Source organism: Desmodus rotundus, chromosome 6 (genome assembly GCF_022682495.2).
Source record: "Desmodus rotundus isolate HL8 chromosome 6, HLdesRot8A.1, whole genome shotgun sequence".
Taxonomy (NCBI): Eukaryota; Metazoa; Chordata; class Mammalia; order Chiroptera; family Phyllostomidae; genus Desmodus; species Desmodus rotundus.
Window position 1 is genome coordinate 75259328 of NC_071392.1, and position 13081 is coordinate 75272408.

The 13081-nt window shown below is 38.8% G+C and overlaps 1 protein-coding gene across 5 annotated transcripts in view; it reads right to left on the minus strand.

The window, feature by feature from the left end:
• TNPO3 (transportin 3) overlaps positions 1 to 13081 on the minus strand; it is an 85989-nt gene that overhangs the window by 23940 nt on the left and 48968 nt on the right. For all 5 annotated transcript variants that reach the window (XM_024554953.4, XM_045191081.3, XM_045191082.2 and 2 more), the window contains 6 exons: positions 11415 to 11506; positions 9475 to 9614; positions 8302 to 8493; positions 6062 to 6153; positions 5112 to 5188; positions 556 to 616 (listed from right to left, as the gene is read on the minus strand). In XM_024554953.4, the coding sequence (XP_024410721.2) occupies positions 556 to 616; positions 5112 to 5188; positions 6062 to 6153; positions 8302 to 8493; positions 9475 to 9614; positions 11415 to 11506 (654 nt within the window). The remainder of the gene's footprint in view (positions 1 to 555; positions 617 to 5111; positions 5189 to 6061; positions 6154 to 8301; positions 8494 to 9474; positions 9615 to 11414; positions 11507 to 13081) is intronic.

Below are 13081 nucleotides of genomic sequence, written 5' to 3' on the forward strand. Positions count from 1 at the left end.
AACTAGCTTTGTGGAAAAAAAAAATGCTAGTATCAATCAGGCCTCCTAGGACCTCTAGCATTCACACAGTTCATCTCTTCCTACATCTTTGGCCTTTCGAAATTTCCATGCAGCCGGTTTTCTTTAAAAAAGAAAAAGAAAGAAAGAACAACTAAGCCCTGGCTGCTGGGGCTCAGTGGACTGAGTGCTAGCCTGCGAACCGAAAGGTCGTCTGTTCAACTCCCAATCGGAACACAAGCCTGAGTTGTGGGCTGGGTCCCCACTAGGGGGCATGAGAGAGGCAATCGAGTGATGTATCTCACACATTGATGTTTCTCTCCCTCTTTCTCCCTTCCTTCACCTCTCTCTAAAAATAAATAAATAAAATCTTTTAAAAAAATCTAAAATCAAAATTATTTATTTGGATGGATCCATTCCTCTTTTCATTGGTATTTAAACCATATCGACAAATTAAATCTTCCTCTGAACCTCAAGAAAGCACCTGCTCACTCTAGCTACAGCACTGTAAGGAGAGAGGAAGAAAGTCTTGTTCCATAGGTATCTGTTAACACTTACTTCTTGTATGACTTTTTGGCACGGATGAGTCTGTCCATTTTCCACAATGGGATTGGTGTGTCTGCGGAAAGACAATGGCCCAAATTAGTGGAAAAGCAATTTCACTAAGGGCCCAGAGTCCTGTCCCTGTTACTTTACTTAGTATCAGTCTCACCGAATTTAAAAAAACAGATAGTAAGGTTATTTTTAAGACTCAAAACCTTTCCCTCCTATTCCATTTAAACAAACGCAAATGGTTTTTAAACCATCCCATCATTTATTGCCACCTTCAAGCCACTGCCACTAGAACACACAAACTCAGTCTAACTCTGGATACATGGGCTGCGGATGTGGGACATCACAACTATCATTTTCATTTTTTCCCTTTATAAACCTGAATATGTAGTCTCTTCCGAATTGATAAACAACATATACAGACCGAATCTACCATGAGAAACGAAGTACTGCTCTATTCTCAGCATTAAACGTCAAAAGCTTCAGGAAATCCAGTCTACCGAAGATGTTTCCCATGATTCTAGTCTGAACCCAGTGATACACACAACACACGGGCCCACATACAATGTGTCAAATCCAACTATCCGTCTAGTTCTAGAATCTACTAATTTGAAGCAGGAAAAAAAAAACCAAACAAAACCCTGTATAATTAACTACCAACCACTTTAAAGAAAAAAAATTATTTAATTAGAAAATGTTCAACAGCAATTTAATTAAAATCTACTTTTCTTTAAATCTGGGCAATTCCATCTATGGCAGTTTTTTTCATTTATTGTGAAATAAGGGTTATTGGTAATAGGCTTTCAGAATGGCATGGAACAGGGCTCTCTCCTTATTATACAAGGAAAGCAAGCACTGCACCAACTCATATAAAGAGAGCTGCTGACAAAAACTAATAAGCTGCCCTGGCCAGTATGGCTCAGTTGGTTGGAGAGTCATCCCATAACCAAAAGGTTGCAGGTTTAATTCCTGGTCAGAACACATGCTAGGTTGCAGCTTTGTTCCCGGTCCAGGCATGGGCACATGCGACCCCTGCCTGGACACACATGATCCCTGGTCTGGGCACGTATGGGAGGCAACTGATAGATGCTACCATTTTGCATCGATGTTTTTATCTCTCCCTTCTTCTCTAAAAAAAATGGAAAAACAATGTCCTTTGGTGACGATAAAAAAACCCACTAATTAGCTAAAAACAATGCCTCTTTTAACTTATTCCACAGAAGCTTTTATGCAACTATTACTCTGATATTCCAGTTTTACCTATGGGTCTCACAAGTTATAAATTATGCAACTCAGTAAGGATCCTCTTTGAACAATGTCACTCAAATGCTTGTATTTTCTTCTGTTGTTTCTGTTAATCTTTTTAAAAATATTTTATTGATTGTGCTATTACAGTTATCTCCATTTCTCCCTTTTCCCCCTCCATAAAGCATCCTCCCCCTTAGTTCATGTCCATGGGTCATGTATATAAGTTCTGTGATTTCTCCATTTCCTATACTGTTCTTAACCTCCCCCTGTCTATTTGTTACCTACTGATGTGTACTTCTTAATCCCTGCACCTTTTCCCCCATTTTCCCAGATGCCCCTCCCCAACTGGCCACCATCCCAATGTTTTCTGTATCTATAATTCTGTTGCTGTTGTGTTTGTTTCCTTAGTTTGTTTTTTTAGATTCAATTGTTGATAGTTGTGAATTTATTCCCATTTTAACATTCATACATAGTTTTAATATTCTTTTTCTTAAGTAAGTGTCTGTAACCTTTCATATAATGGAGTGGTGATGATGAAATCCTTTAGCTTTACCTTGTCTGGGAAGCACTTTATCAGCCCTTCCATTCTAAATGATAGTTTTGCCGGACAGAGTAGTCTAGTTTGTAGGTCCTTGCTTTTCATCACTTTGAATACTTCCCGTTAGCCTCTTGCAGACTGCAAAGTTTCTTTTGAGAAATCAGCTGGAAGTCTAATGGGAACTCCACTGTAGGTACCTATCTGCTTTTCTCTTGCTGCTTTTAAGATTCTCTCCTTAACCTGTGGCATTGCAATCATGGTATGTTTTGGTGTGGTCCTCTCTGCGTCTGTCCATCTTGTTTGGGACTCTCTATGCTTCCTGGACCTGTATGTCTATTTCCTTCGTGAAACTAGTAAGCTTTTTAAAAATATTTTTTCAAATGTTTTCAATTTAATGCTCTTTCTCTTCTCCTTCTGGCTCCCCTATGATGTGCATGTTGGGGTGTTTGAAGTTGTCCCAGAGGCACCTTATCCTATTCTGGTTTTATTTAAAAAAAAAAAAAAGATTTTATTTATTTTTAGACAGAGGGGAAGGGAGGGAGAATGAAACATCCATGTGTGGTTGTCTTTCATGTACCCCCAACTGGAGACCTGGCCTACAAACCCAGGCATGTGCCCTGACTGGGTATTAAACCCAGCAACCCTTTGGTTCATAGGCCAGCTGCCAAGGCCTTGGATTCTTTTTTCTTCTTGCTCTTTCTGATTGAATGTTCTTTTCTTCCTGACATTCCAAATCACTGATTTAATCCTTGGCTTCATCCACTCCCTGTTAATTCCTTATAAATTTTTCTTTATTTCAATTAGTGTAACTTCCATTTCTGATTGGGCCATTTTTATGCTGTTGAAGTATCTACTGAGTTCCTTGAGCATCCAAATAACCAGTGTTTTGAACTTTGCATCTGATAGATTGCTTTTCTCCATTTTGTTTAGTTCTCTTTCTGGAGTTTTGTTTTGTTCTTTCATTTGGGCCATGTTTTTTTGTCCCCTCATTTTGGCAGCCTCCCTGTATTTGCTTCTATGTATTAGGTAGAGTGCTTTGACTCCCTGTCTTAGTAGGATGGCCTACTGTAGGAAAGCCACTGTTAACTACTTGGGTGGACCCTTAGGTAATTGTCAGGGTGGGGCTTACCTTTTGAAGCAGGTTAATGGAGTTTCAGATATGGCACCACTATACTGTGGCTTTGTGTCGGGGAGGGCTCAGAAAAGGAACAATGGCCCCTGCCTGGCCTCTAAAGTTTTGTCCAGGAGGAAGCTGTCCCCCAGATCTTGCCCTGATGCAAAACACTTCAGTTCCTCTCCGTATGCCACTGGTGCCCTTCAAGCTGGTACCCCAGTGCTACAGCCCAGAGGGAGTGAGTCTGTGTAATCCCATTGTAGGCCCTTTGTGAGGACATGCCTGAGAATCCTACAGTTTCTGTGCTGCCCCAACCCCCACTGGCTTTACAGCTAGAAGTTATGGGGACTTTTATTCCTGGCACTGGAACCTGGGACTGAGTGGTCTGGTGTGTGGCTGGGATTCCTTCCTCCCGAGATATCCCTCCTGATTTTTATCCATCACATGTGGGTGTGGGACTAGTCTGTCCTGTGTATCCAACCCTCCTAGCCATTTGAATCAATGTGACCTCTTTAATCCCTTGGTTGTGGTACTTCCATACAACCCAATTTTTGACAGTTTTGAGTGATAGTTGTTTTGTAGTTTAGTTATCATTTTTGCTGTTGTTGTGTGAGGCATTCAGCCGTGTTTACCTATGCCTCCATCTTGACCAGAAGTCCTGTGCTTTTCCTTTTTTTTAAAAGATTTTATTTATTTATTTAAAAAGTTCTTTATTTACTTATTTTTAGAGAAGGGAAGGGAGGGAGAAAGAGAGGGAGAGAAACATTGATGTGTGAGAGATACACACATCAGGAGATCAATCAGTTGTCTCCCATGCACCCTCAACTGGGGTACTAGCCTGCAACCCAGGCATGTGCCCTAACTGGGAATCAAACTGGCAACCCTTCAGTTCACAGGCCAGCACTCAATCCACTGAGCCACACCAGCCAGGGAGATTTTATTTATTTTTAGAGAGAAGGGAGGGAGAAGGAGATGGAGAGAAACACTAATTTGGGTTGCCTTCCGTACACACTCTGACCAGGGACTGAACCTGCAACCCAGGCATGTGCCCTGACTAGAAATTGAACCCATGACCTTGCACTTTGCAGTATGATGCCCAACCAAGCCACACTGGATCATGGTTAAACTGCTTTTTTAATCATTAGGCTCCTTTTGATTTCAAAGGGTTAATTTCACGTGGTAACTGAAGAGAATTCATTATTACTTTGTACCCATACAATACACAATGTGTCTGAAAGTGTTTGTTGTCCTTGAATAGCAGCAGCAGCAGCATCACCAGGGAACTTATTAAAAATGTAAATTCTTGGGTTCTACCCAAGATCCAATTAATGAGATCATCTGGGGAGGGGTCCCAGCTATGTGTTTTGATAAGCCATACAGGTGACTCTGGTGCATGCTAAAGTTTGAGAATCATTGATCTAAAGACTAGAAAAATTAATTACATTTTAAAGGGTCTTTTGACAAAGGTCTACCAAGAACAAGTTCTTAGAACTTGCCTTTGCCCCAAGACGTCAGGCAATGGCGTTAATTAAGTCTCCTGACAAAGGAGATTACAGGAAATAGTTGGAAGTTTGAGGGAACAGAACACTTGCTTACTTTAATACATAAGGGTCTCACTTGTGCTTTTAATCCAAGAGAGGCATCTGGAGCCCCTCTTCTTACCTAAATATTACTGCAAGACGATCTAAGAACACAGTGGGATCTGAGGATATGCCGTTGCTGGGCTCCTGAGACAAGAGCTGAAGAGACAGATACCAACATCCAGTCGTTACAGATGCGAACCTACAGCAAACACTGCAACATAGAACCTTACACACCAACCTGTCTCAATTGTTTACTTCCTGACAGTTATTCAAATGGTGCAACCTTTTAATTCATAATGTCAAACTACTTTAATCCTTCTCACTGCATTCTGGCCAAGACTACATAGTACTAACATTTTAATATATAATCACTGTGGAGTGGAAAACATCATTTAGTTTTTCTCCATGTACCTTTATTATGATTGAGACATTATATAACTTAATATAAATTGTATATTAAAATAAAGATTACATACATTATGATTGAGACATTATAATTTAATATAAATTACATCTCAAAATAAAGATTACATACATTATGCATTATATAATCTAATCATATTCATATTCCATTACAGCTTTATATTTTAAACATAAGGCAGGTTGCCCCTTATTCTTCTTTCCTAAAATTTCTTACATATTTCCATCAGCATGTCATTAGAGAGAAACTTTAGAATTATTCTGTCATGTTCTAAAACACTATTGGCATGTTCGCTGTTACTACACTGTAGATGTAATTTGAGAACTGCCATCCTTACTTCAAGGAAACTTCTTAACCTGAATGTTATTTTCCCTGTTATTATGTCTTCTAAATGATACCACTGATATAGTGAAATCTATTGATTTTTATATACTTATTCTGTGTGTACAGCTACTTTGACAGACATACTAACTTTAATAACTTTTCAGTTCATTCTCCTAGCTTTTATAGGTAGATAAAAGATCAAATGTAAGTAAATAATTTTGTCTTTCCCTTTCTAACATGTAAACGTCTTAATTTGTCCCACCCCCTTGCTTCACCCAACTCACCTTTTTTAATGCCAGGACCTGCACAGAACATAGCTCACTAAGACATTCAGTAATCTTATCCAATGGTAGTCTGGCCAGGACAAGTGCTGTTCCTATAAGACGAAGGAAGATACATGTGAAGAAAAGAAAATCTGAAGTGAGGCAATTCATTGGTCTACAATATGTGATTAACCAAAAAGGCCGTTGCCCTGGCTGGTGTGGCTCAATGGATTGTGTGTTGGCCAAAAAGGCCGTGGTCCCATTCTTTCAAACAGATCAGCACTATTTTTTAAATTGCAACACTTCGTTATTGATGGTTGGCTTTTCTTTACAGCAGCCTAGTGGTTTAAAGATGTTTAAATATATCTGCCCTTCCAATTCTTTGAAGACTTGAAACCTCCACAAAGCCAAGGCCAAAGCTATTTTTATACAGCACAATACAATGGTTCTCAAACTTCCCAGAGATTCTGATTTAGTGGGCCAGGGAGAGACTTTATTTTTTATAAGTACCATAGGCAATTCTTACCATCGGAAGTCAGAGAAATACGAATGTTAATTTGTTTTTGAAAGAATGAGCTGAAATTAGAAATTTACTTCTAGTTCTACCATAACAGAATCTAAAAACTGGGTTTACAGCATTCTCTCTGGGCATCAGTTTCTTTATCTATAAAATGAGTGCTTTGAACAGAAAAGTAATAAACTTGCCTTTAAAATTTTTTTTAAATAGCTGCAAAGCCTCCCGCCTTACTTTTTCCCCAAAGAAAATCTTAACTTAGAACTCTAATTAAAGACAGGATAAAAAAAAAAAAAGAGAGGTTAAAGTGGGGCTAGAGGCCAAGACAGTTCCCACTCAGCCTCTCTCTTCAGTCCCCACCAACTGCTGAAGCGACTCCCCCAAAGCCAAAGGATGACGTATTAAACTAGGTCCCTTCCAGGCCCCAAATCCTTATCTCCTGAAATATCATTGAACAAAACAGTAATCAATCCATAAATCTTCAAATGTGACTAAAAAAACAGAATGATTTTTCCTGACAGCCTATTAGCCATGGACATATAGACTTGTGTTGAAAACTAGATTTTAAGTTAAAATCTAACTTAAATATAATTGTTCCTTTTAATTCATTCCTACAGAAAAGACTGTAACTGAAGACAGTTTTCTATGTCTAGAAGATACCACTGAAAACTGGGATGCCACATTATATTACAGGTTAGACATCACTTTAGCATCAAGGTTAAATTTCACTGGAAAAATGACAAGATGGCAACAATAACCACAGTAGTAGTAGTTACAAAGAATATATGACTCTGATTTAATGCTTAATTATCTATGCCTACAAAGGGAAACAACAAAAACCCATGCACAAAAAGAAAATCTGTCTGGGAAAACGCAGTTACACTGGCTGGTAGAAACCTTGTCGTAGAAGTGAGCAAGGACAGCGCTCGTTCACATAAAAGGTCACCCAGTCTTGCCAAGGCTAACTGTTCGCCATCCACACGGCCTCAACAGATGCCGCACGGGTCATGTTACCCAATACTTTATTTGATACATTCCCACCCCCGTCAACTACCAGATGTAAGGGTTTCACTAACTCACAGGACACCTCAATCTGTCTTCAGAAAGTTTAGTTAGAATACATTTTCTTTCTAAGATCCAGTAAATTGTCAATAGTTGATCACTCATGGAAAATCTGTTTCCTCTTTTGTACCAATCTTCCAAATATTTAAAAATAACCATCATGCTTAAAGTCTCCTCTAAGTCTTTCTTCCTTAGCCTTAACCTCTCTAGTTCTATTACAATGAGCTTCATCACCACTCTAGCTGTTTGCCCCGAACAGACAATTACTCAGTGTAAGCTCATCAGCAATGGTTAGAGACCACTAAGAGACCAGGACCCTTGGCTTCCACTTGTAGGACTGATGAAGGCACATCACCTTTAAATTTCCACTCACCTCACTTCTTTGGTATGGCAATGCTTATCTGGTCTCCCTTTTTATTCTTCCCCCAACTCAAAGAGGAACTGTTTAGTTCAAATGGGTGTTGTCTCTCCACCCAAAATCTCGATCTGTACTATACATACTGTAAGCAGTTTGAAAACATTCTGGGAATGTACGTACACATAACCAACCTCTCCCCTGAGAGGAAAAGCCACCTTACCCATCGCTAAGTAAATTGCAACTGAAAAACTGGGACATGACTGATGTATGATAACTCCCAAAAGTGGCTTAGAGAGACAGTTCCTGGTTAATATCTTAAGTAGATACCTTTTAGCAAGCCCACAGCAGCTTCTGGAGACAACATGAAGGAATCAAGGGAACGTGCAATCTCCAGGAGTCCATTAAAGTGCTGAGCCATGTGGTCTCGGCAGACAGAGCAAATGTTATGAATGGCTTTGGCTGCAGCAGAAGCCAAAGGCTTTTCACACAGGCCTTTCATCAAATAGCCCAATACAGGGTCTAAGGAAAAAAGCCATACAACAGAGATTACATATTTGAAACTCAAGGGAAAAGCCTAGTTTGTTAGAACAAATGTTTACATTCCCTTTAAAAATTTTTTTTTAAATTAATTTGAGAGAGAGAGAAGAAGGGGGAGAGGAGGAAAGGGTGAGAGAAAGAGGAAGGGGGTGGGGGCAGAAAGAGACTGATTCATTGTTCTGCTTATTTATGCATTCATTGGCTGATTCTTGTCTGCGCCCTAACCAAGGATCGAACCCGCAACCTTGGCATATGACTTCTCTAATCAACTGAGCGACCCAGCCAGGGTTCCCCCACCCCGGCTTTTTTTTTTTTTTTTTAAGTAAAAAAACTATTTTCTAAAAATAAACTGTGTTCCAACCCCAGTATATAAAACACAGAAATGGAGCTGATCCCACTGACAGTGTCGGGGAGCCCTGGGTCCTATTCATTTTCCATCTCTTTCCGCATGGGCATTCAACTGCTGCCTGTGGCTCGGGCCACACAAAGCACAGTTTGAAAACCACTGGTGGACAGGACCATTCGAGTATTAATAAAAGGGCAACATAAGAAAGAATGTAAGGCTCAGAGTTACCATTCTACTCCCAGATGAATCGCTGTGTAAAATAGCCTACATTAATCAGAACAATGGCGGTTATCTAAAGCTGACACTTCCACCCTTGCTTCTTCACAGCTACCAAGGGCCTTAACGACATGCAGATGATCTCCGGCACTTCTAGAAGAATGACGTTTTATTTTTTTACCAACTGTAAGTGTTCCAAGAGAGCTTATTATAAAGGTGAAGTTCTATAAATCAAACCAACTTAGCAATAACTCATAATATATTTACTTTCAGTGTCTAGAAACGTTCTATCTAGCAATGAAAGAGATATCAGGAAAACAAGAGAAGAGGTAAGAGAAAGGAAGGAAAAAAATCAGAAAAATCAGAAGCAGCAGTGGCTGAGGGGAAGAGTTCACACATACCAAGGAACTGAGGATTTCGATCAACCACTTCACTCATCTCTCCAACCAGTTCAATGCTGGTGTACCGCACAGCCATATGTACAGTCTCTGGGAGACGGACAACTCCTTCTAGGACCTCCACAAGTGTTGGATTGTTCTCCCTGGGTACAGAGGGCAAGCACTCAGTTACTTAAAGATTTCAGAGATTAGGTTTTGGCCAAGTAACAGGCTGCAATGACACAAAGCATTGCTAAGGGATTTCTTTCTACATAAATAACCATTCAGATAAAAGTACTTAACACTTGATATGAAAGTTTTTTAAATCCTAAAAAAAGGGGGAAAGAAAGAAATGGAAGATATCACTGTTTCAGGCGAAGCATATTGCTCCCTTAACCTTCTGAATGCCAGTGAAGTGTCTAAAGACACATATCGCTATTGAATAAGTCTCTTCAAATTGGAGAGGCAGGGATTTACTACGGATGAATTTCTTTTAAAGAATCCGTTTTATTTATTCCTGTATCTGCAGCACCTAGAACAGTGCCTGGCACATAGTGGGCACTTAATAAATATTGATGAATGGCTAAATGAATGAATGAATACTTCTCATAGACCACGTTTTATTAGTTGTTATTCTCCAGAATATTTCTTGTAGCTGGACACTAGAAACTTTAAGAACAGTTAGTCATGGGTGGGCCGGTTTACTAACTAAAGAACACGAACACAAGCTGCAGGTATAGGTAAAGGTACCTTGACTTGGAACATGAGGGAAAATTAAAGTTAACGCAATACCTTCCACAGTCCATGAATTTATATTTTCCTTTTCCTTCTCTCTCTTTTTCACTGCCCAACAATGCTAGTTATTTAAGCGAAGGATACCCCCAAGGTGGTAGAACATAATCCAGAAATGAAAGATGTTCAAAATGTAAATAATATCCTAAATTACAGCAAGAGCACTCCCTGCTGACAAACTAAGTCTATTAAGTCCTTCATATACACTACAAAATTACAATCGTGCAGATGGCTTGAGATGTGGATAAATATAAAAAGAAATATAATTGTCTCATTTATGCCTATGTTTCCTGGGGACGGTAAGCTAATTATTGATACATTTTACCTATCCTTTTTCACATCAACACATATCAGTTAGAATAACAGTAATTTTAATAATCTTCAGGCTGTCACTGAAGGTTCCAAAGAACACCAAAACAGGTTTAAGAGCAAATAGGACAGTATGTAATTCAGGACCAGAACTTAATAGAGAAAAACAAACCTATCCTGTGTCCTTGAATATTTACTGAATTAGAAACAATGTAAGATTTCATTGAGTAGATAAGAAAGAAGCACTGTACTTTTTACAAATACATGCCTTAACCATCTCTCCAATCAAGGCCCTGGATAGAGAACTTGACTATAAATATCTGATCTTAATGCAAGTAAACCTCACAGATATTAGCATCAGTTTATAAACTTACAGCACAAAGTGAACTCTGTTTTTAGGAATTCCCATTAAAATCAGAAATAGAATTTCTATGCTAAGCAGTTAGAAATCAAATTCTAATAATTTAAAAATTTCCAATGGTGATTGCACTTTAGATTTTGCTACTCTTTTAGGTAAATTAGTGCCTATGCCTTGCCTTTCTGAAACTCACAGATGACTCTCTAAGACAGAAAAAAAGGAGAACAATATTTTTGATTATACTGCTGACTTTCACAAAGGCTCCTCAGTTAGATAAATAAATCAGCGTCAAGAACAAAATAATTTTAACTCTAGGAAATGTGCTTACAACGTGGATATCAGCAATACATGCTACTCTGGACTAGACTCTGGAAGTCAGAAGACTACACAGCAATTACAGAAGATGTTCTAAGAGTTTCCAAACATATATCACATAAGAAAAGTGGTGTAATTTTCCTTCCTTTGATATTTAGAGTTCCCAGCAAAAGACTTATTAGACACTCACGGATCAACACTCTTTGCTATAGCAGCCATGATAAAGAGAACCGCTTCTGTCACCTCCCAGGGTGGGTTGCCTTCTTTCAGAGTAGAATATAACTAGAGAAGAAGAGGTTGATTACGGATCCATTAAAAGGCAAACAGAATAGAATTCCAAAACAAACAAAACAAAAATCCTGTTAGTTAAAAAAAAAATCCAGCCCCTTGGTTCTAAATCTAATTAACTGTCTCTCAGAGCCAGGGGAGATTATTATTTTCATTTTCATAGCTTCACTAATTATAAATCTGTAAGTAACTACTAAAGTCCCTAAGGTCACTAAGGATATACCAAGATTATTGTCTGACCCCACAAAATGACTACTATGGAAAAAACAAAACATATTACATAAGTATTTTTTCCTGGGCCTGATAATAACTGATAAATACATAAACACACTTAAAATTGAGATAAATGCAAATTATATATGCATTGGCTTTATATTTCCATTGTCTGCATTGAACTAATAGTATAGACTAAATTCCTAAAAAGTAGCTGTCTAAAAGCACCTATCATAATACCATGGCCAAGCAAGAGGGGGTGGGGGATGAGAAGGGAGAGGAAGGAGACCAAGCAGAATGTTCAGAGATGTCCAGAAATAGCCCAGGGTATATCCATCTGTGGAATGTGACTATGTGTTAGTCTAAGGAAGATTTCTATTGTCAAATAACAGACGCTGCTAGGTAAGACAAAGTTAAATAATTCTGTTGTTATAGATTTTACAGAGCCTTTAATACATTATTTAGGTCATTTCCCCATTTCAATTGATGCTGGAACTTTTTTTGCCAAAGAATACCTCATGAGACTTGGTATCTTGGACAACACTGACGATTTAAGTAAACACTGATGATTTGTAAACAAAGGTCTGGAGAAGAACAAGTAACCTGCTTAAAGTCACAGAGCCAGTGGGAGAAGAACTGAAATCTGAACACAGGTCATCTGCCTGTGATCTGGGGATCTCACTCTTTTCTAAGGATCCTCAACCCTTTGTAGTTAGGTCAATAAACATACTCTGCTTAATGTAAAGAAAAGTAGTTATAGTTTTATTAACACTTTCTAGATCAGATTAAGCCCCAAAATACACAGAATGGCCAGGTTACAAAAATATTAGGTTAGTTCAGTACTGCCAACAAAGCATCAAAACCAGTATTTCCGAGCTTAAAGTACGATCAAGCAATATGAAAACCACCTGAAATTATGCTAATGTTAAGTAATGTGAAAGGGTGATGACTGTAACCTTATGAGGTAAAGTGTTACTCACTGACTGTCAGGAAAACCACAGGACTATGAATCTTCTACTCTAGTAGAGTCACCTCTGGGATGAAACTGCACAGGAATCCAACCGTAAGTGTGGACAAAGGAAATGCCAAACAACTACAAGTTGCCAGGAGTCGGTACAGAATTATTAAAGCAGACAACCTTGCTATTTTTCCTGGCTGGGTGCAAATTCCCTGTACGTATCTGGGGCTTTAAGTTTATCTACGATCCTCCACTCCCGCTGAACAAGTGGAATGGCTCTCATTAGCAAGCGTCAGAGCAAACTGTAACTGAACCATCTACAGACTGCAATTGGCTTGTAAGAGAGTAAATAAACATAGCTACTATATGCCAGGCAGTGTGCTAGGCACCTGCATATC